This window comes from Cylas formicarius, unplaced genomic scaffold, assembly GCF_029955315.1.
Source record: "Cylas formicarius isolate icCylForm1 unplaced genomic scaffold, icCylForm1.1 PGA_scaffold_10__41_contigs__length_53128322, whole genome shotgun sequence".
Lineage (NCBI taxonomy): Eukaryota > Metazoa > Arthropoda > Insecta > Coleoptera > Brentidae > Cylas > Cylas formicarius.
The window spans coordinates 16297651-16322313 of NW_026844214.1; the positions used below are offsets into that span (position 1 = coordinate 16297651).

Consider the following 24663-nt stretch of genomic DNA (forward strand, 5'->3'; position numbering starts at 1 on the left):
ATTTAATTTGAACAAATTAATGTATTACTCGTACAACCCAATATGTAGCACCTATTTTGATAAAATCATGATGCAATAAAAAGCCGAACACAGCTAAATATTATAATAACTAAAGCAGATTATAGAACATATAGGTACATCAAAAATTCAAATTCAAATTAATCTGAATCGGTCGTTCGTATTGTTCGGATTCAGTGACTATTGCCGCTTATGGTTTATGGCTTGCAGTTGGCAACAAAAAGTATTACAATGAAAGATTGATTGAAATGATTTGATCCTTTTCGAAATCGGTCAGTGATTGATTCGGTTCTCGTAAAATGAACGATTGACACAACACTAATTATACTAAATAAGAACTAAAAGTTCAGATTTTCACGAAATTATATGTTTTGACATGACAATTGTTTCGACAACATCGTGTCTTTATCAAATATAATATTTACAAACTACCTGTTACTATATATACCGAAAAATGACCATAAATCTTTAATTAATGTTGTTGTGAGAATTTAAGTTCAATAAAGGAGAGGTATTTAAATCTAATTTATTGTTAAGCAATACATTTGAATGTCTCATTTTGTTAATCCTCATGGCTTCCAATAAATTTAATTTTCTACTTTTTGTGGCTGTATGTAAAATATCAAAATTGTCGTCAAAAATATGTTTTTCTGTGTTTAAGTGTGAAGCACAATTAGAATCTAGACTATTGTTTTTAAACGCTCTTTTATGTTCATTAATGTGTTTCTTGAAGGATCTACCTGTTTGTCCAATATAAAATTTAGGACAAGATCCGCATTTCAACCTGTAGACACCTGATTTTTGAGATTTAAGACATTTGGTTTTATTGTTTTTTAAATATGTTCCTTTTGTGTTGTTAGTTCTGAAAGCTATTTTTATATATTATAACATTATAAATCAAAAACAAATCCAGACAACAGTAAACTCTATTTATCCGAAACCTAATAGACAAGACGAACAATTTAAAACAATTACATACATAGGAGAACCTAGTGAAAAAGTTTCAAAACATTTGTCAAATTGTGGTTTAAAAATAACATTCAGAACTAACAACACAATACGAAAATATTTAAAAAAACAATAAAACGAAGTGTCCAAAAATCAGGTGTATACAGGTTGAAATGCGGATCTTGTCCTAAAATTTATATTGGACAAACAGGTATATCCTTCAAGAAACGCATTAACGAACATAACAGAGCGTTTAAAAACAACAGTCTAGATTCTAATTATGCTACACATTTAAACACAGAAAAACACATTTTTGACGACAATTTTGATATTTTACATACAGCCACAAGAAGTAGAAAATTAAATTTACAATTATTACAAAATGAGACATGCAAATGTATTGCTTAACGATCAATTAGATTTAAAAACCGATCCTTTATTGAACTTAAATTCTCACAAAAACATTAATTTTAGGTTTTATTTTGATAAAGACACGGTGTTGTCGAAACAATTGTCATGTCAAAATATATAATTTCGTGAAAATCTGAACTTTTAGTTCTTATTTATTTTGATAAATGGATTTTCATCAAGTAAAAGCCACCTCAGTTCAACTAATTGGACTGTAAAACTTAGTGATCTTAGCCGTATTGCATAGGCGTAGTAATGTCCGGACAATGACAGGTAAAGTTCGCCGAACGATATACCGTTTGTACAACGTTTTATGGTTTTGACTTCGGAATGAGTTTAAGTTCCGCCTGATGTAAAGCGGAAGAGACCATTCCTTTTAGCACGTGTACCAGAAGCCAGGGCCGTATTTAAGATGTTGGCCGACAAGAATTGTATCGTGCGGACTATTGTATTTTGAGAGTATTTATATGTCATGTTATATTAATTGCGCTTTTTATAAATCTTCCTAAACCAGTCCCTACTCGAGGTAGTTCGAAGTAGATAATTGATGTTTTTCCAGTTTGCTATTGGTTGATTTCGGGAGGTTGGTAAAATTGAAGTATGCTGTCAGTTTTATGAAACAGTATTTTCTTAATTGCCTCCTTACTAGTATTCAATTTTTTTCATGACTTAGTGTGCCATTTTTATTGAGGTACCATATACATTTTATTACAATTTATTTCTTACCAACTGATATGGGGTCAGTGAAACCCATATTAAGAAGAAACAACACCTCGCCGAAATTTAGTTCTGGGGCAATAGAATTAATTAGAAGTAACGTAGAAAAAATATCTGCTTCTATTTGAAAAAAATGTGTAGAGTATGTCATTGAATAAAATTAATTGACGATAGTGATTATTTTGATGTAAAACAACTTTCTTTAAATGAATATTCTAACATTGTTTTATAACTAAATTTGCGCCTTCCTTCATATTTTTAATAAACATTTTAAAGTAAGAATGGATTTTTCACTGCATGGACGAATAGTAATCGAGGAAACTCATCGATAAAACTCTACACAAATCCGTCAGCTTTCAGCATTCATATTCACGAAGTACCGAACTACGGTTCTGGAACGTCATTGTGGTGTTGCGAATCCATTTAAAAAATTTACCAAAGTTGCCTTAAGCGTTTAAAATTACTTTCAAATTGTTGACAAAGTTCGTTCGTACTGAGACTGAAGATTCAGAGTTGCAAAACTTGTGGAAATGTGTTCATATATGACTGGAGTTGGATAGTCAATAACATATCGACTTGTGCACGAGGATAAACACGTCCTTACCGGGTCAACAAAGAGAAGTACAGGAAGAAAAGAAGCTGTTATAAATGAGGAAAGACTCCCATCAGAAAAATCATACACTCGTTTTACTTGATTTACTTTGGATAAAATAATGTCTGTAATTAAAATGGATGAATTCATTCCTCTCATGAGTAAGAAGAAATTGTGTAAAACTTAAAAAAATAATAATTTTCGAAAAAACTTTAAACAGAATATCACTTTTAATACAGAAAGATGAAATTTTCTGTTGGTGACGATGATACTTGAAGGCAGTTAGACCTCGAGTTACATAGTTTTGAAGAGAAAACATATGTATCATATGAACGAAACTTCGCAGCATAAAAATATAAAATACTGGAGGCAAGCTTTTATGAAAGAAGGATCCACTGGAATATAGTAACCCCTGGAAAAAGTAAAAAATTAATAATTACCCACATAGGTAGCAAAAATATATTTGTCAGTGGTGGCTTATTACCATTTCAATCAAAACGGACTGAAGACTATCATGAAGAAATAAATGCTGACGTTTTTAAGATTACTGCCAGCAAATTTAGATCTAGATCTTGGGTCTTGGATCTTGTCATGGATAATGCCAGCTACCACTCAAGAAAATCCGAAAAAATATTCGTTTGAAAAAAAATGACATCATTCATTGGCTTACTTTAGATAAGAAGCAATTTCAAAAAGATATGCTGAAAATGCGGCAATATCACTGCAAATTAAAGTCCACAGAATTGGTCTGGGTTGCAAGTAAAAGGGTTTGTAGCAAAGCATGGCACAACTTTGGAGTAAGTGGGTCGAATTGATTGAAATAGAAGAAGGAATGCGGAAAGCTAGAAAACAGTGTAGAACACCTTATAATTTCTCTGAACGAGTATAGCTCATCGGACTATTCGGAACACGATGACTAAAATTTACAAATGGAGTTATATTAATAAATAGATTTTTTTTAAATAATAATGTTATATAAACTTTTATTTCTTTTATCCTGGAACAATGAATATCTCAATTAACTGCCCCTTTCTACAATTGTTTTTATTTTTATTATTCTAATATAAACTATTTGTAGCAACGCCGCTGCCATATTCCATTCACCAAACGGGTATACCTATTGTATGTTAATTAGTGATATTAAAAATTGTATTACGGAATTCATCGGAAACTATTATTGTAATTTATCTGAACTTTACCATTAACCTTTAAGTTGTCCACCCTGTTTAATGATCCCTGTGATTTTAAATTTGCATTTTGGAAACCATTAAGAAACAATGTATAGCCAATGTTTTCTTGCAGACCTTGTACAAGGCCCTGCAATACACTAAAAAGTACCTTGGCGAGAAAACTCACGTTTTCAGTATCTATTTCTAAATGATGCGGGGTAATAAAACCTGGTTATTTTGTCCTTTATCAAAATCCCTTATCAAACGCAGGTAGGAACACTCGATTTTAGCTCGTTCTAGGTATGATTGCATTTTACTTTATGGTTGCGAAAGTTGACCAGGTTGTTCTAAATTCGAGAAGGACTATTGGTATCTCGGAGCTACGAAGTCGATTAAATATAAGCAAAGTTGCGTATTTTGGTGCTTAAAACAGTTTCAGACACTACTTCTTATTCTTTTACATTAATCACTTCTGCTGTTTTATTTCAATGTAATTTTTATCACAAGTTGTCGTTCCATCTTTTTCGTGGGCGTCCTATACCCCAATGACCAGGCGATTTATCTCTTGCTATCCTCACTATTCGTTGTTCAGACATCCTATCTATATGTTGATTCCATTCTTCCTTTCTATTTCTTGTCTAGGGGTTAATGTTTTCAATTCCACATATGTGTCTTATGTTTTCATTTGTTTCTCTATCTATTTTTCTTGTTTTCATTTTATTTGTTTCCAAACATTTCTGAGTCTTAGATGTTTCCGGTCTTGTTTCAGCGGTATATATCACGACTGGTCGATCTACAGATTTATATATGCGGGATTTTGTTTCGGTTCTTAAGTAATTATTCTTCCATATCGTGTCGTTTAAGCATCCTGCTATTCTATTGGCTTTTGCAGTTTGTTCTCTTATTTCATCCTCTATGTTATTATCATATCTAATATTATGTTCTTAATATTAGATGTTCATTTCCTACTCTATAATTTAGTTATCAAGTTCCAGCTTGCATCTAATTGCTTCTTTAGAGATTACTAGTGAATTTTTTTTTTTTGGCCGATATTTTCATATTATATTTCTTTGCATTTATATTAAACAGATCATCGGCGTAACACAACACTTGTATTTCTTTATTCTGAAAAAGTACATGTATTGCACTTAATGATAATATAAAATATAATATAATACTTAATGATAATATATAATAAATAATAACTCCCCAAAATTCTTTATAAAGTCAAATTTACCCAAAAAATAATATGGCCAACAAAAGCATTATTATTATGTCAAACCATCTTGAGGTATTTATTAAATAATAGAGTTTTAATTACATTTAATTATTAATTATTACAGTAGCAAGAAAAAGGACGTTTGCAAAAAAAAAAAATATAATAAATAATTCACTGACATGAACCTCAGAATTGACAAACGTCAAAATTCAAAGCGTGGGAAATATCTCCGAAAACATCCGATTGCTCCCAAACCCGTGTGGTAATATCCCGGAAACGTCGGAAGGCGCTCGGATCTGTAGAACAAGAAATTCCCGTGGTAAAGTGACGCTTTCCGCACGCTAGATTGGAGTTTAATAAAGTCTTTTACAGAAGGTAGTAGAAAAAACATTTTATTACCGCAAATCAACAACAAATCTCGAACTAAATTGAGCCGTAGTTCATTTATATTATTCAGGTGTAATACAGTGTATTTATATTTGGACTTCTGGCAGGCCATCGTATAGGTCCACGATTTCCTATCTATTTGTTTGGAAATTTAATAATGTATCTAAGCTGTTTATTATTTGACAATATTTAATGGTTCATCAAACTGATCGAAAATATTATTTAATATAGATTGATGCTATTTTTTGGACGGTACGCTACCTTTTCATATTAACCAAATAAACCAGATAAACCAAAAATTTTACTGGTATGACAATTTAAAAGGAAAAAAAGGCCTAGACGCAACATGCGATAAATAGTAGATCAACAGAAATGTGCAAGTCTTTACAGAAAATCATTAGCACAAAGAAAAAAATTAATTTTTCTACCTCAATTAAGAGTCCTGTAAGTTATAGTGATTTACGACCTATTAGCATTTATCAGCAGTTTCGAAAATTTTGGAAAATCATATTAAAATCAATTAATTGATCATTTGGACAAAAATAGTATTCTTCCTGAAACCCAGTCGGGTTTAAGGATGGGGCACAGTTGTGCAACTCTTCTAAACGTCACTGATAGTTTATTCCGCACAATTGATGCAGCCAAATGTACCATCTTGGTCATGTTGGGTTACTCTAATGCATCTGGTACCTTCTAATTATTCTCAAATACATAGGGTACACAAAAAGTAGTTCTATATAGACAATAATCGGACTGCCGCGCTATAACATCTGGGGTGCCTCAGTGCTTCATTCTGGCTAAATATGAAAAACCGACGATATCTTCATAAATGTAGTATTTATCACCCGCTTGATCCAACTATAAAAAAAAAACAATCCTTGTGAAATCAATTTATATCAACGAACGTTGGGAAGCAAGAATAACTAATACCAAAGTACTTAGACCAGTGCACAAGAGAAAAGAATTGATATGCTGCATTAAAGAAAGAAAAACCCGAGATATACGCCACATGATACAAAATACTGAGGCTCATTATAAAAAGAAATGTTGGTGGCTCATCAATTTTACAAATTAAACGAAATTTTAATTTAATAAGTAAAAAAAATAGTTACATGTATTTACAAGTTGGAGAATACAAAACTTGGAGAGAACTCAAATGTTAATAGTCCCTCTTAAAGAATCTGTGCTTCCGAATTGTAAAACTATTAGGGTTTTTCCTTTTCAAGATAATAACTTGAAAACTTGACGAGCATTAATAATATTTTTATCCTATCATATTTATTTTCCATCGCAGTTTTTTATTTATATCGTTTGCAAATCCAAGTTTTATAAAAATTCTTTTTTAAAATAGAAAAAGTGACCTTCTCTTCGAATCGCATAATTTGTGTCATCATCAAGGATTTTGGTTTGTCTTCTCGGACCTTTTTGAGGAGGTTTTTTTCTTAAATATGGTAGTAATCCCAGATCCAGCCATTCCCCGTCATCTTTTAACATTTTCTTATTTCGCAAAGCTAGCATTATCATGTCTAAGACAGTAACGAGCTATATAATGCAGTAAAGTCAGTAATAGCTTTTGTGTGTTTCTAGGGATCTTGGTATTAATTAATGCAAAATGTGGAAACGGTTTTATGTGTACGCAGACAACTCTGTTTACATAGGCGACCTCCAAAAGCTTTTCTGTGGTTGCAAAATTGTCTGCTGCAATATAACTATTGTCTAGATTATAAAGCAATATCCAGTATATTTAGCAGAAATAGTTTTTTTGTTTGAAAATTAAACGGTTTGCCCAATTTGAGATAATATTCAATTGACAAAACAGTTTACAGAGTTCGGAACTTTCATAGACGTGAATCATTCGATATCCAAATACTAAATTTTCTGTTCCTTTGTTTTGCTCATTAATTCACTAGAAATATACAGGATGTCCAGTATAAGATGATGTACACGGGGATATTGGAAACTGTAAGAGATACAGCGTCACTTAAAAGAGAAGAAACGTAGCGTAAGTATATGCTGAAAAATTATCTAGCTTTGTTTTATTTTAAATCGATACCTTTGCGTTGACACAGGGAAAAAAGGAGAATGCCCAATTTTGAAAAACCACAATATTTTTCTTATAGGAGCTGAAATGTCCAATTTTCAGCACCTGTCGACAACTAGATGTAATTTAAAATTACTTGCGCTCAAACTTTAAATCACCATCTTACAGTTTTTATTATTAATTTAATTAGTAAAAATTACATAAGTAATAAATTCTTACAAGAAATATCTCGGTTTTGTTTCTTTTCACCCCATCTTACGGTATGGTTTCCATGGCAATTAAGTGAGCTTTTGGAACACTTGCGATGCTAAAACTAGAATAAAAAAAAATTAGGCCTGCTATGTTCATTGCGTCCGAAGTCAACTTTTGGTTTTCTTATGGGCGCCATATTATATTTGTACATTTTTAAAATCCTCTTTAAAAATGGTTTCAACCATGTATAACACAGTTATGGTTGGTCAAGGTAAATCCGGAAAAATAACAAAAATAAGATTTCAGGATAGTAGGCTTTGATATCGCTGCTTTTATTTTCCATCAAGTTGGCCATGCCAGCGTATTTGGGGCTATACAGTATACACATGCAGGCAAGTCCGCGCGCAAGTGTGTCCAGGTAAGTCCGGAAGCAAGTGCGAAACGAATTGAACTTCGAGGTTGCTGCTGTCGCTTCGAGCCGCGCTTGGAACTGAACGCGCCTTGACCCATACACATTCGCACTTACTCGCGTGTCTCTACCTGACCAGGCAAGTCTTAATTATTGTCAACAGTCACTGTCAGTGAGGTTAATAAATTGTGAGTTTTAAAATGATATGTTGGAGTGTTTTATTCTTTGCCGCAGAAATGAAGCAAAAGTTGAAAGATGTCAACTGGGTAGAGCTATGTTTAGGGGTCTAAATGATAACCTTGTCACCTACAGGAGTTTTGCTAAGGTAAAAAGAAACAAACCTCCAGATGAAAATAAAGAAAATTTGGTCTTGCAAAACATGGTTGAAACACCTCGTATGTCAGATTGAAGAGAACAGGCGTTGCTCGGTCAACGGCAAATATTTTTTTAAAGAGTCGTAGATATCATCATTATCGTGGACGACCTTGCCAGAAACTTCAGGATGGCGATACTGTTAGAAGAAAGGCATTGTGTCAGTGAAAAAATAGCGAGATACCAAACTTTCTTCCTCTGGTCGGGTGAGTGCCGATTTGCTAATTGTGAACCCTTTAATCGTTAGAACACTGTGTTTTGGGTCGATGTTAATTCACGGCTAGCTCGTAAAGTTAGGCATCGCGTGAGGAGGAGATTTAACGTTCGATTTGGTATTTTCGTTACACACAAAATTCGGCCATAACGTAACAGAATATCTTATGAACTAGCAGTTCTGCAACAATTTTTTTTCCAAGTAGACGTCGCACCGCCACACAATGCACAGATTATTACGAACTTTTTTAAATGCAGAATTTCCCAACAGGTGGATAGACAACCTGGAACCAATCAGATGGCCTGCGAGATCCCCAGATATAACACCACTGGATTTCTTCGTATGAGATCACCTCAAGGATCAAGTAGGTCCATAGAAACCTTGAAGAATTAATAGAAGCTGTTACAGAAGCTGTTAACAGTATCACCCGCTAATGTACAGAGCGTCCTGTGAAGCAGTGTTGAGAAGATGCTCGTCATGCGTGCAACAAAACCGCGGATTGTTTGAACACTTACTCTAATTTTATTTTAAAATTCTGTGTATTTTTACGTTTTTCCCCTCTCTTCAATTTTATTGACTCCTTTCTTTTCCACTCATTATTTAAATGTGTTTTAAAATTGCATAGCACTATCAAAGTCTAAATTTTTGTTATTTTACCGGATTCATCTGTACTAAGCAAAAATGTGTTACACATGATTGAAAAGCACTTTTAAAGAGGATTTTGAAAAGTTGACTTTGGGCGTAAGCAACACAGTAGTCCAAATTTTACACATATCCTGAAAATTGAAACATTTCAGCTCCTGTAATCAGAAAAATATTGTGGTTTTTCAAAAATTGACGTTTTCCTTTTTTACCCTGTACCTACGTAAGGGTATCGATCTAAAATAAAATAAAGCTATATTATTTTTTGACATATACATACACTTTTCTTCCATTTAAGCAACGCTGTATCTCTTACAGTTTCATCATCTGTATAGTACTTTAAGTTTCATGTTGTAGGTATTCTGGTTTTCTGGAATAATACTAAATTCTTTGCGTTGCCGAGTAAACTTAAATAACAATTATTGAATCGGTTATTCTCAAGTGTTCGTTCGCCTTTGAATTTGGAATACTCATTTAATTTAATAGAAGACCCTACAATAGTATTCAGACTCTCGCAAATACCTCGAGTCAGTGCTAGTTTCACAGGGAAGACGTTATATCTCTTAGAACATCCTCTTAACAATATTAATTTTATTTTATAATGTGTACTCACGAAACCACATTTATTGGAAATTTTCTGTTTATATATGAGCTGCGATAGTTAATGAATTTGTCCTACTGAAATATCAGGACAGTTTAGATGATATGTCATAATGAATATGTCATAATGCATGCAGCGTTTTCTAAAATGGTGCGATTTAGTGATATAAGAAAAGTATCTACCGTTGTGTAGAAATTCTCGATTATTATTATTATCTGCTTGGTTTAATCCAATACTAGCGTAAAAAATTTGGCGTGTGTATTAAATAGTATTTAAATATCTTTGTTTCAATACTCTTTACATACTCTTTACAATATTCTTTACATCCAAAACGAAAATGTTGATTTTCTCGGCAAATTTGTTTTATTTGAACACAACCTACGATATTTTAAACCTGTTTTTCATTCATGATGCGTGCCACACAGTGATCAGCAGAACTTGCAGAAGATTTAATTAATTATCCCTAGTTGCCACCCTCGCATGGAAAAAAATATTCTTGCTATGATATTTCAGGAAGGAAGAAAATTTAAAAAATCATGTATCACTTTATGCATCTTTTTTTTTGGGACGCCCTGTATGACTTACCATGAAAGTCACGTATAGGTCAGGCCAGGTCACTTTCGCAGAAAGATTTAATAATTTTAATAATGCGGAGTTTTTTTGCAGAAAAAGAAAGTCGAAAGAGATAGGCCTAGGGAAAAGATACTCAAAATTGTGATCAAATTCCGAAAACGTACTCATCTATTTGAATTTCCAATGGTGTCGTTTTAAATGTTTCAAAAAGATAGATTATGGCGAACTATGGCCACATACCAAACTTGAAAAAAAAACATATTTAGTTCTCCAAAACTTCTAATCGGACACTCAACGTGAATCACTCTTTATAATGGTTTGGTTGGTTTAGTTATCATCCACCCCTAACAAAATTGCCGCTAGGCGTCTGGACCAACTAAACGTTGTGGTGCGATTCATTGTCGTCGCGACGAAAACACAAAGCATCCGACGGCCAGCAATAGACGTCGAAAAAAAAAACGCTTTCTCTGGTAAAGACATTTTAACTGCAAGGAAATTAAAAATACCCGCGGACAAATTTGAGAATGCCAACGACGTTCGGATTCTGGCAAGCGGCGTGGTTTCCACCAGCCTGAATCTCCGCTATCATACGCACACATGTACCTATGCGCAGCCATACATCAGCGCCTAATTGACAGGAAGTGTTTGGGAAGACAAAGTGACACTAAATGTTGTCTAATTACCGGAGACCCGCGCGCTACCCCTCCCGACCCGTTTTCCCCGCGGCTATTTAAAACCTATTCGCAATTATCGCATTGTTTGGGATTTGGGTGTTAAACTGGGCTAATGGCATCTTGCTCTTGGCATTAAAGTAATTAGTTGAACAATGGACCGACGATTGAAACGTTTTGAATATTTCGGTGCTATTTGGCGTAAGGCATTTTGAAAATTTCAGGTGTTTTTGGGTGCACTAAATTTGGGGGAGTGTATAGTTTCTTCCTAAAAAAAGGAGTTAAGTGCGGCTGTAGCAGAACGACTAACAGCATGTATAGTTGGCAGGAGCTAGAAATTATCAGCTTTTAATAATTGTATTTTAAAGACCTCTTATAATTTAACATAGGATTACAGGGTAGTTCGCATTTAATATATAGGAATTCATATAGAGTGCTTATTGGAAGATTAGCAAAAATATTTTTTTAATTTCGGTTAGGGCAACAATAGGCATTTTTTAGAAACATTTTGAAAAAGTAGATTCGGATTTTACCCAAATTTTTGGTAATATCTACCTAAATATTCTCCGGGTTTCGTCCACAATAGTTGAGTATCTCTATCAAAATCAAATGAAATGATCAATGAAAACCTTTATTCTTCTAAGTCCCTTATAGGTACTTACTATGACGTACCGTTATGGGAGAAAATATAATAGCTAATCATATTTCAAATGACTACTGTTTAGTTGCTAATAATCAGACAAAAAATATCCATTCTAATATTAGGATATCTCTAATATTAGGATATCTTTCCAAAAACATTAAACGACTGATCTTTCTTTCCTTTGACCAACATTTCCAATAACTCTTTTTCAATTCTGCACAAGATTCTGTGCTTTAAGATTGGCTTTTAAATTTGTTGGAAGCTAAGCGAAGAAACACCTATTGTTTTAAATAAACATAACATATTAAACGAAAATCAATTTGTTTGGCTTCCTGGCTAAAGTGTTTCTGACACAAAATTAGTAGAAGGGAGCAGGATTATCCGGCAAACGGGCACTTCCTGTAGCGTCCCGCAAGAATCTATTTGGAACCTATTTTGTTCTTAATTTACATTAATGATTTAAGATGAACTTCAAATTACAGGCCGATTTACGTTATTTGTGGGCGATACAACTGGGTTTAAATGCAAAAAAAAACTCAAAACAGCCGATAATAAACAACAGCATCAGATATTAAGAACATAAACATAACTAACATAAATATGGTATCTCAAAAGCTCACTGGATTTAATTGATTCTCTGTTTGTTTATCGACGTGGATTTCAAGTTTTATAATTATAATTATAAATTACACAAAAAACAACCGATTCTGTGTGCGTGCCATATTTTACGAATTGAGAAGGGAGGTTGTACAAGAGTGCCCTCGTCAAGTGTCAAATCAAGCATGCTTTGCCCTTCTGAGGCTCTTGTTCCCGACAGCTTTTTAGTGTGTATTCGGATTTCAGAAATTTATCCACCTTTTTATTGAACAGTTAGAAATTCATGTATGTATAACCGGATGAAAATTTATAATCATGTTAGCCCAGATCTGAAGTATTTTGATGAACAAAATCCTTCCAGAAAACTCCTTTAAATTCTTATATTAAGTAGCTATCTGCAACTTTTATTCTAATTTAATTTAATTTATTTTATTTTATTTAAGGAAATTAGCCCTAGTTTTCTATATAAACAAATATCGAGAAACGTCCCCTAATGGAGTCACATGCCCTATTTTGGAATGCTAAATCTGATTCCAAAATTATACATTTTTCAAATTTTGGTTACGAGGTTGAGAATTAACGGGCAAAATTCTAAACGATTTGTAATGTTTTCGGGTCTTAAATTCTGTACTTTTAGATAATAGTAAGGATGTAGTTCTTGCATGTGGTTTATTCTACCACGTTAAAAAATCATTTTCAACGTCATAAAATTAGAAAATAACGGCTAAATTTTTTCTTTTCGTACTAATTCATAGAAAAATGTCGATGTGAAGAGATTAAAAGAATAGAATAATAATCTTATCAATTCTGTCTACTTTTCAGTTTTTTATCCATTTTCCTCGAAAACGGTCCATTCTAGCGTCATCAATGAAGTGTACCTTTTTCGCGCAACAAAACACAACAAAAAGTCTAAAAGTCAACCCATAAAAAAGTTTTTGTTATCTGTACCCCACATAAGGTACGCTCATAAGAAAATTTGACATTTCTAATTTTAGAATCAATCTGTTTCGGAAATATTAATAAAAGCCATTTTCAGATGCATTTTTTTTAGGGTTCCGTTATTAGGTGTTCCTCGACATATGCTTATATGGAAAACTATTATTGCTCACTTTGGAACGTCTGTAAAATGCCTAATTATACATGGATCTAGCCTGCGAGAAGCGCCACTTTACCACGTCATTTTTGTTTCCCACGGTCCACCGGTTTCCAATCGGTCATGTCAGTGAATTAGTCCGGGAGCCCTGGACCTTTTTTCAAAATGATAAGCAACAAACTAATTCTTTGGAAATCGTTTCATTTCATCAAGACGCCCAACCTTTTCTTCTACGAAAATTGTTGTAGCAGGTAGCTAACTATACGCGCAGGTACAAAATCATGTCAATTTAGTTACCATACCAAAATGATCAGCAACAGTTTAGTTTTTAGTTAAATCTATAGATATTGAAATATATAATTTGAAATTAAATTTGGCCTACAAACAAATAGGTTTGGTATAGAGTGGCCACCCCCTCAAAGTTGTATCTATTATTTATTTATAAAAAGTGATGAGCAACATGCAAAATTTTTTACTGTAGCTTGCTAATAATTTTTATTAACACATGATCACAGTGTCCTACAAATAAACTGGTAAGATTTTTCAGTCCTACACTTTAAAGATGTTGTTCAAAACTATTTTCAAAAACCATCCGCAACCGCCTAGATTTTTGTGCGTGGATTCGTTTTAATAACACGCCCAGATATTGTTTTGCGAAAAGTTGCAAAACAGGTAGCTGAAGGAATAACCAGGTATCAAATCATGTCAAATGATTATTATGTAAAAGTGATCAGCAACAGCTTATTTTTTAACTAAGTTTGGAGATAATCAGATAAATAATCTAAAACAATATTTGTCCTACAAATAAAATGGTAGGTTTTTTCAGTCCTACTCCGGAAAATTACGAAAGTTGCCCCTAACTTAACATGGTTACATGTACATACGTGTATATTCGAATATACGGGTATATGTATACATACACATACTTATATTAAATCGGCGGTATATATTCGCATCAGACGCGCATGCGCGCAACATACCAACGTAGTATCCAGCACACGCATACAACATACATTGTGCATTAAAAAGTTTTGTTTACTTGGCTTGTCAACACGTGTTAATTAATTTTCTTTTATAACATTTAATTATCATATGTTTACGGGAAACGATTACAACCCTGCATTCTTCCGCAAAGGGAAAAAAAGACCTTTTGAAATCTTGAAAAAAAATGACAAATTTCAGAAAGCTTTCATACAACTTTTACGTAACGGATGTGCTGAATTGACAATATCATCTGATATATTTAAGTTAATTGAAGAATTTGTCTGTAGAATTTATTCATTATGAACAAAAGATGATATCAACAAAGGACGGTATGAACTGTTTGAAAATAATTATAAATGCAAAAACGATAATGAGTTAATATTAAAAAAAAAACATTGTTGGGTTCGATCCATCTAATTTACCACCGACTAAAGAGGAACTGTTGCAACAAGTTAAAAGGACTCAGTATATTTGCAGCGTGTGGTGTAATTCACACATGCAAAATCCTACTGACAGGCAGCCTGAAGATTATGGATGGACAATTATTAATGGCAAATACGAATACTATTGGTTCAACGGTCCGCAAAGTCCATCTTTTGTTGAAATTTCTGCTACACATCCAGGTAAACAATAAATAAAAAAATTCCCCGTAAATTATTCTGCAATTAACTAATTTCTTAATTACTTGATTCAGAATTCGACTATATGAGTGACGAAAGTGATGAAGATGACGAGGATGATGTTAGTATCGGAGAAGATGATGAATTATCTAGTGAAACTGATGATGACGACTTGTCATGAAATATATTTTAATTAATAAATAAAAGTTATTTTATCAATTTTGTTTTCATTGTATTCTGTAAATATTTCACATTAACAACAAAACTAATCTAAGCCATTGAAGAAAATAAAAATTATTAATTTTATTTACCGTTCCCACTTACTTATTACTTGTATTATAATGAATGGGTGCACCGCATTATTTTTAATAGATTAAAGTCAACAAAATAAAATTTTGATTTATTTACCCTCTCCTCTTTTACTTCACCCATATAATCCTTACCTACTTACTTTTTCAAAAGTTTATCGATCAAATACTGCCATGATACTGATATGAGTTAGAAACAAGTAAAAAAAAATCCGGCGTGACAAAAATATGAAAAAAATAAATAAATGTTAATTTATTACATTATAAATAGTAATGAAATAACTTAATTAAACTCATTTGTAAAAAAACAGCATCATAATAATGGCTGTAGGAATATTTTAAGAACAAAAAAAAAGTTAAACGCTCAACTAAATTTATAGGTTAGACCGTAATTCAGAGGTTGAGCAGGAATAATGTTCAAGAGTCGAACTTGCAACCTATTTTTTGTCGGACTAGCGAAATTTACCTATTTTTATGTAATGACATTAATTGATTTAGATAGAAAATGTCATAAAATTTCATTTAATTTTGGTGTCCTACAGTTGCTGATGAATTATGTATTATCGTGAGGTCAACAACTTTAAAGTGTAGGACTGAAAAATCCTACCAGTTTATTTGTAAGCTACAGTAAAAAATTTAGCATGTTGCTCATCACTTTTTATAAATAAATAATAGATACAACTTTGAGGGGGTGGTCACTCTATACCAAACCTATTTGTTTGTAGGCCAAATTTAATTTCAAATTATATATTTCAATATCTATAGATTTAACTAAAAACTAAACTGTTGCTGATCATTTTGGTATGGTAACTAAATTGACATGATTTTATACCTGCGCGTATAGTTAGCTACCTGCTACAACAATTTTCGTAGAGGAAAAGGTTGGGCGTCTTGATGAAATGAAACGATTTCCAAAGAATTAGCTTGTTGCTTATCATTTTGAAAAAAGGTCCAGGGCTCCCGGACTAAATGTATTCATGTTGTTTTACAAAAATGTACCCAAGAACTAAGACACATGTTACGAAATATATTAGACAATTTAAATTCTAGGTGTTATAAGATACAATTACAATTTAGTGGACTAGTCAGTAAGTACAGCGACATTTATAATTTCAGTTTCCCACAGCACTTTTACTTACCGTTCACATGAACTTCAATGGTTTTTTACAGTTTTTATATTAATATCTTGCCAAGAGCAATTGTTTGAATTTCAAATATCCATGTCTCATCAGTACAAACAAAACAAATTGAAGGTTAGGATTAGGTTTATCTTGATTATACGATCTTAAAAAAAAATTATCCTCTTAAAAGCCCTATCCTTAGATGATTTTTCTTGCAATTACAGTCCTTTTCTTTAAATAAACTACTTAATGAGCAATTGTAAAAGTAAAAACAGAATAACGTTTTAAAATTGTGTTTATTATTATTATATATTATTATTATAAAATACATCTTTCTCTCTGTCTAACGTCCACAGTTAAAAAGAGACAACACAATAGCAGAACAGATCGGAATGATAAACGAATAGGTTTGATGGCAACTGGTAAATATTTTGTTTGAATGGTACGGAATTTAGTAATACGATAATCTGTTATTATTTTTAATTTGTTAAATTGTGATTTTTTCGTGACGGTCGTAGAAAAAGTATAGTATGTCAACACGTTTAGTAAACTCTTTATCTCATTTGTTGCATAATATACTATTGTGTTATACATTTGTTTAATGATGGTTTATTTACATTTCTTTCCGTTTGTCTTTTTCATTTGTTGTATTTTATTGGTGTAAACTTGGTCAAAAGGAAATCGTTAGAGCCAAAAGTAATTTCAGTTGGTCGAGTCGTACCTTTGTCGAGTTATTTCCCTTCTTAACATAATTGAATGAAACTTGCAAACAATAGTCACATCTTACGGACCTGCAATTACCATGGTCGGTCGCAAATAACAAACTGTTCTACAGTGGGAACTAGAAATACAAATTTGGCAAAACTAAAAAATATATTAAGAGAAAAAGTTCAGAGAAGAAGAAGAATCGTCAACTAACACTGGTTAAGTTTGATTTTCGATTAATACGAATGTACGGAAAGGAAAGAGCGATATTATTTTTTAATTCGATAGTGGAATTGATCTTTGGGTGTACGAAGTTTAGATGATTCAAAAAGGATTCAAGAGATTCAAGAAACAAAACAAAATTTGATTGCAAACCTCGTCGTTAAGGCAGGGTTTCTGATATGTGCCTTTGTTTCATGTGCCAATCTTATTTACATTATGACGTCCTGGAATTAACAAAAGAAGACGAAATAAATTGATATATACTTCGACCAGAAATATAGTGCTTTTACAACCAACCCCGTGATTAAGTTTGCCTGCTATTTATTGCTCGAAAATCGCAGCCCCTTATAGAAGACCCCACACCATTTCACTACCGTCCTAGGAATTTATCTACCTACACTAAAAAGCGGGATATAAGTATGTTTTCAAGCTTTTTCGCCGAACAATTCTTGAAACATATACATAAAAAATTAGTACAAAGTAAAAATTTATTACGTTCTATTTCATTACATTTCTACATAGTATCATATTCAATATAATAATAATAATGTATTATGTTTATGGTACTATCACTATATTTTGATGCAGTGTTATTACTTCTCGTATGCGCTTTCAACTCAGACCAAATCATCTCAATCGGGTTAAATATACAATAATGCCGGAGTAATCCCAAGATTTCATATCCGTTTTGTTGTGCTATCGAATCCATTTTGTAGTCTTTATTAAAATGTTTTATTTTTAATAATTCCAGAAGCTGTTTTTCGTGTAGCTCCTAAAAACATATACCTACCATTTTCGTACAGAAATTCTTTAATTTCTTCTTTATTTGAAGAAGTATTTGGAATTTTTCTAATTTGGGCTCAATGATACGAGGCATTATCCAACACAATAACAGTATTCGGCGTAGTTTTGGCAACAGTTTATTTCAAACCAGTCCTCAAATATTTCTGCGGAACTGACAATCCAATTTCTTCAAAAAAGTACGCAACGACTCTTTGGCATAACTAATGTTTGTCATTACTTTTTTATGCAGTTCTTCTAGAGTTAAAACACTAGTCACTTTGTAAGCGTCGTAGATTATACGCCTAATTAGGTCTGCGTGTTGCTCTTTAGAAACTCGCGAGGTACCAGCATCTTCTCTCACTTTCCTCTTGACTATCCCATTTGCAATAATTTTTCTTGCAGTTGACTTCGGAACTTCATTTTTGAATTTCTTATAATATTGTAAATATTCAAAACAATTTGTTTAGCATCCGAAGACAAATGGATCCGTTTTTTTATTTGCTGAGGTAGTTCTTCTAAATTGTCATTAGATTCGACTACCATCTAAACTTAGTTATCAAAGTCTACGTTGTTCTCCGTGTCTTCTTCTAACAGGGGAACATCTGCTTCATTCCACGGTCTCCACATTTTAAAGTGTTAAAAATCAGGAACTTTCAAAAAATGTTTAATTGTAAAATTCTAATAAATATTTATCTGTATTCTTATGACGTACCTTTATCTACCGCGAATATAATCTATAATCTTAAAAAAGACTGTTGTTGTTTACAAATGGAAGAACTATGTAGAAGACATAAAAATACAAAAAGAAGAATTATAGGAACACAAGACAAAAATTAATATTTTCAAACTTACCTGCAAGATAAATAGAGTACAGGCACTTACACTTATACTTACCCTTACCCTTTGAACTATTCAGTGAAAACAGCATCGCAGGGTCACCGCTCGAGAATCAGGTACATAAATACGTACTTACTGGAAGGATTACAGTCAAATACCTCTGTAATATATAATTTAGATTAAACTCTTAACCCATCAATTCTTAATCAAATTTAAAACGGTCCATTTACGTTTCAAATAAAAATTTCAAGTTTTTACAAATATTCTTTTTACGGTCAATCTCAGGCAAGACCTACTTAATGCAGAATTAATATTTGTTGGGATGGGTTTTACCATGGTCCTGCGAAACGTCAAAGCAATAAATGCACTATATTTTTCCTTAAGACGGACCTGAATTAGGATTACAATTAGGAATTAGGATTACAATTCATCATAAAAAATGCTTGGTTATATTGCTAATCCAGTGATGACAATTTCAAAATTCCTCTCAGGTAAATCTTTCAGCTTTAATTAGCAAGCGATTTAAAATGATAATGTGTTTCAACACAAAAAATTATTATACAAGGTGTCCTACGACATGACTGCCATAGCTTGGGAGTATGTTGCTGGGGTGATTTCAATGTGAAAAATTCAAATAAACATATAGCCGGAAAGCTATTCTAACTGAGCTACAAGCATTTAAAGTTTTAACGACCATTTAAAATGAAACCACTTTTTTTCTCACTCATAGGGTGCCTTGTAGAATGTCCATCGATGTTTGAGAGAAACAGGCAAGTTTCTTACAGCTACTTCTGAACGTCCCGTTCAACAGGACCCTGCTCAAGAAGATGGATTCTTCTAGTGTCCGGCTTAACGTAGACCGTATGATAGTATGGAGAACTTTTACCAATTTACATCTTATCTGTACAAGTTTTAAAACCTGTCCACCACTCTACAAGACTTAAATTTAGTCACTGGATATTGAGAAATCAAAGGATTTGTCGGATAATATTATTTAGTGATGAGATCTCATTCACCCGAAACGATATCAACAGCAGAAATTCACATGTTAGGCACTTGAAAATTCACGACAAACTCGGAAATACCATTTTCAAAATAGATTTTCGGTGAATATTTGATGATCCATTATTGATAACCGCCTCATTGGCCCGTTTATAATTGAAGAACGTCTCACGATCATTTACGTTTCAATGAAAATGATCTTCCTATATTACTGAATGATATTCCTTTAATTATAAGACAACGAACGTGGATTCAGTATGATGGCGTACCTCCTCACTTTGGTCGACAAGTAACAGAATTTTTTAATCCAAATTCTACAAACTGGTGGATTCCAACAGGTTCAGCAGCTCCTTGGCCTGCAAGGTTGCCTGACCTTAATCCCTTAGATTACTTTTTATGGAGAAGACTGAAAACTTTAGTTTATGCAGAAAGTATTGAAAACAGACCACAATTGACAGCTAGAATTATGCCGCAGAAACTATTCCTGCTGATCCTGAGGCTGTTAGCAACGCTATCACTGCAATTCTAAGAAGAGCTAGACTATGTTTACAGTAACTGGGTGGACATTCTGAACAACGAATTCAATAAAATAAAGTGTAAATAAATAAAAAATAATAAAATAAAAAATAAATTGTAAATAAATTAAAAAAAAAATTAAATGGTTTTTGCCTCAGAATAACGTTTCGGGTATATGTTCAGTTGACATTTTTAGCTTGAAATCAGCCTAGCAACACACTCGCAAACTATTGCAGTCATGTCGTGGGACACGTATATTGTGTACATTTACCTTACCAAAATCAATCGGTCTGATCTTTTCGGTCAGTACTAACAAAACCGTGTTGATTTGGGTAGCGTTTAGCGTATAGTTTTCATACCATTTTAGTTTTTTAGTTGGAGGACATTTTCAAAAATGGTACATTTTGAGATCCCACACGTAACTCCCTTGTTCTAAAACTTATGGAAAAGGTAAAATAACATTCTAATAGATTTTTTCCGTAGAATTAATTTAATAGTAAGTCATGAATAACAATAACAAACAATTACTATTACATGTTACTAACGAAGAATTGGATACATGCAGGTATCTTTTTTAAAATTAGAATTGGCATGTTTTACAACCTTTCTTTTCTTTGATTAGCACATTCGTTTTCACTCGTAGATTTCATAAGGCAAAATAAATTGCCTCATATCGTATTGTATACACTTCAGTTGTGTCACAGCTTTATATTGGGCAAAATGAATATTTTTGAGTATTTTGGAAAAACTTCTGAAAAATATATAGGTACCTACGTGACCAATTTATTCAAATGTAAAATAATGAATTTTTTTTTTTTTGGTGTTTGATATACTGTTACTTTATGTTCCAAAGTTGTTGTTACAAACTTGCTGCTATAAAAAAGTATATAGGTATTTTCGAAAATTTTATGCTTTTATAAAACATACCATCAAGGAATCCAATTCTTGGCTAGTTTTGGTTAGTAACTTCCAATCGTTTATTATTGTTATTTGTTACCTACTGCAAACAATTATATATTTTTGCAAAGGTAAAAAAATACAGTCTATAAATATACGGGATGTTAAATTTTAAAAAAATCATAAGTTTGAATTATTACTCACCACTGCAATCTATCGTAAAAATATATAAGAATTTACTTCATTTTCTTGATAAGCTTTTCAATATTTTCAAAAATGTCCTGTATCTAAAAAAATAAACGAGCTATGAAAATCTTGTTAATAGCATCTTTAGTTTTACTAAAAAGTAACATATATATAAATAACGGAAATAAAGTAACATGGTACACTGTACAGTATCTTTCTTCCTACTTCCTACCTTCTAAACAATCTCTTTGATAATACACGGGGCCGATCTCCGCTAACCCGCCTCCAAATTTCGCGCATTCTTCACCCACAGTCGGACCTTCCGCGCATCCCTCGTGCGCGTTTGTTGTCAAACTTCGTTCACTTCTCGAGGTGGACAAAATCGACTCTATCGAAAAACTTGTCGATTTCGTTCCGCACTTTTTAACGTCGCCGAAAGACGCGTCGTTTGTCGATAAGTGTTCGTCAGTCATTTTCACAACCCCGTGTTAGTAAACAACGCCCGAACGGAGGAGGTTGTTGTGACAGGACGAGTAAAAACATCCATTTAGCGTTTTAGGCGACGGGCCCACGACTTAAGTCGTCGCGGCGTCCGCACGGATTTTCCTAACCAATTGGAACGCGTCGGGGGCGTGGTCTTGCGCCCCATAATTAAGATTAATAGCTCTCAGCCTCTGTAAATTTAAACTTAAACATTAATTAGTTTAACTAAGTTGTTTTTTATACGAGTCGCAGGATCTTGTTTGAAGTGCCAGCCCGCCATATGCAGACGGTGCCAAGAGCGACGAAATATTTGATATGGGGCGACAAAGGTGTTCTAAACGAAAAGTATGGTTTAGTTCAAATTATATTGCTGCGGGATTGTCCATAAAAGTCCATAAAATGTTTTTGTATGGAAGTATGCAATGAACATAGTTACATTCTACTGGGTTTCTCATAAGTATCTCACAGCACCTAACTTCTTTTATTTGATTTCAATTCCTTCAGATTTCGTTTCCCATATAGCTACTAGAGATGTAGAGGGTCTCTAATACTAATAATAGAGGAACTTATGAAAATAAAAATATTAAGTAGAATCACTGTTACGTTTACTAGTTTAACTAATTTAATTTTGTCATTTTTCTTATGTAAGTTATCCTAATACCACTTGCTATCACTACAAATTATTTTGTCACTTTTGAATTATTTTGATTTCGCGGTATGTTTTAAGGCCTATAGGCAAGTGCTAAGTGCAAGTCGTTTTTTCCCTTTTTTGGATTCAATGTGTATCGATCTATCGGTACTGGGTAGAACGTTGCAGAAAAACCAGCACGTTTTTAATTCATCGCTCGTGATTTTCTCTCTTCACTGTTGTCGTTTCGACAGCCGGCCTGCTCCTTGCATAATCTGGGAGTGCGATCAAACACATACTAAGTAAGATAAGGCCCCAATTCGTCGATTTCCTAAAAATTATGCAGTCCACTTTTCTCGCCACGTTCAATTTTCTGAGAAAACGAGTTAAGCTTACTCCCAAAGGATTCTTGGATATCTGTATTATTTTGGAAATTTTTTGAATATATAACATCATTTCGCAGACGGCCCCTATTAACCAATTTTGATCGCGCCAATACTGTTTGGTAAGCCGAGAGAGTTGTTCCATAAGTCCTTGGAAAAAAGTAGGTAAACCATTTCTTTGGGCAGTCTAAAAGTAGGTTTTACAGATTACTTGCTCGTTTGACCTTTGACCACCAGGCCATTTCTCCCAATCTGATAACAGAAATAGTTCCCAAGGGTTGACTCTGGTGAATACGATGGATGTTGTAATAATTGGAACTTTAGTTCTATAATTTTGTCAACTGCAACTGCGCAAGTGTGTACCCGTGCATTATTTTAATGAAAGGATGTTTTTCTTTTCTAGATGAAGACGTTTTTCCTTGATTCCTTTGCTCGTCCTGTTTGCCTTCAAAAATCCACTATTTTGATTGTTCTTTGGTTTGAAGAAGAACAAAAAACAAAGAAGAACAAAGAACAAATTGACAGTGTTCGAAGTGTTTTCGGAGAGCGAGAATTGATAAAGCCAAGTGAGATTTTGGCAAAACGTCTGCAGGATTGCAGTCGGAGTTCAACAAACGAAATGTCTACCCTAACTCCTGGAAAGAAGCAATAGTGGCCCCCATCCCTAAATCAAATAAAAATAAATTAGAACCGTCAAGTCTACCACCAATTAGCTTAACTTGCTGCATAGGCGAACTGCTCGAGAGAATGATGAACAACAGGCTTCAGAACTATCTAGAGAGTATTAATTTATTTGTCCCTTACCAAGAAACGATCGATGATCGATCATCTAGTACTACTTGAACATCATACAGGAAGCTTTCAAAAAAAGAGAGCATATAAAAGCAGCTTTTGACATGACGTGGCTTTTCACAGTACTAGAAAAACTCAAAAAAACAGGCCTAAAAGGTACGCTCCCATTATTTATTAAGTTGTTTCCCTAGAACAGAAATTTGAAGGTGAGAGTTGGTGATACTTACTCTACATCTAGGATACTGCAGAACTACATCCCACAAGCCACGAGGATCAACACTTAGCTGGGCGTTATTCGCAATTGCAATAAATGATATATGTGGAAGTATAGTTCCAGAAATAAAAAAGTTTATCTATGTAAATGATATAGCAGTCTTTTGCAGTGGTAAAACAGTTGGTGATATAACAAAAGGGCTACAATCAGCTATTAATGTGGAGAGTAATGGAGACAAGATTTGAAATTTTTTTCACACACAAACTAGATAGCAGATACGAAAAATTGACTATGGCAGTATCGTGTATTCATCTCCGAGAAAATGATTACTAGATTTACTAAATCTTATTCAAAATATGGGAATTAGATATTTCTTGGCTGCTTTTCCAACAACACCATCAGTCTAGAGTCTCTACTGTGGATCTGGATTGATCCCACTAAACCTACGAAGCAAAGTAGCGATGGCAACATATGTA

General features: G+C 33.2%; 1 protein-coding gene across 1 annotated transcript in view; it reads right to left on the reverse strand.

Annotated features, from left to right (window-relative positions):
- Positions 1 to 22220, reverse strand: part of LOC132701451 (barH-like 1 homeobox protein) — a 34271-nt gene extending 12051 nt beyond the window's left edge. Inside the window, exon 1 of the mRNA XM_060669366.1 lies at positions 21920 to 22220. Coding sequence (XP_060525349.1) covers positions 21920 to 22160 — 241 coding nt within the window. The 5' untranslated portion in view covers positions 22161 to 22220. The remainder of the gene's footprint in view (positions 1 to 21919) is intronic.
- Between the last annotated feature and the right edge of the window lie 2443 nt (positions 22221 to 24663).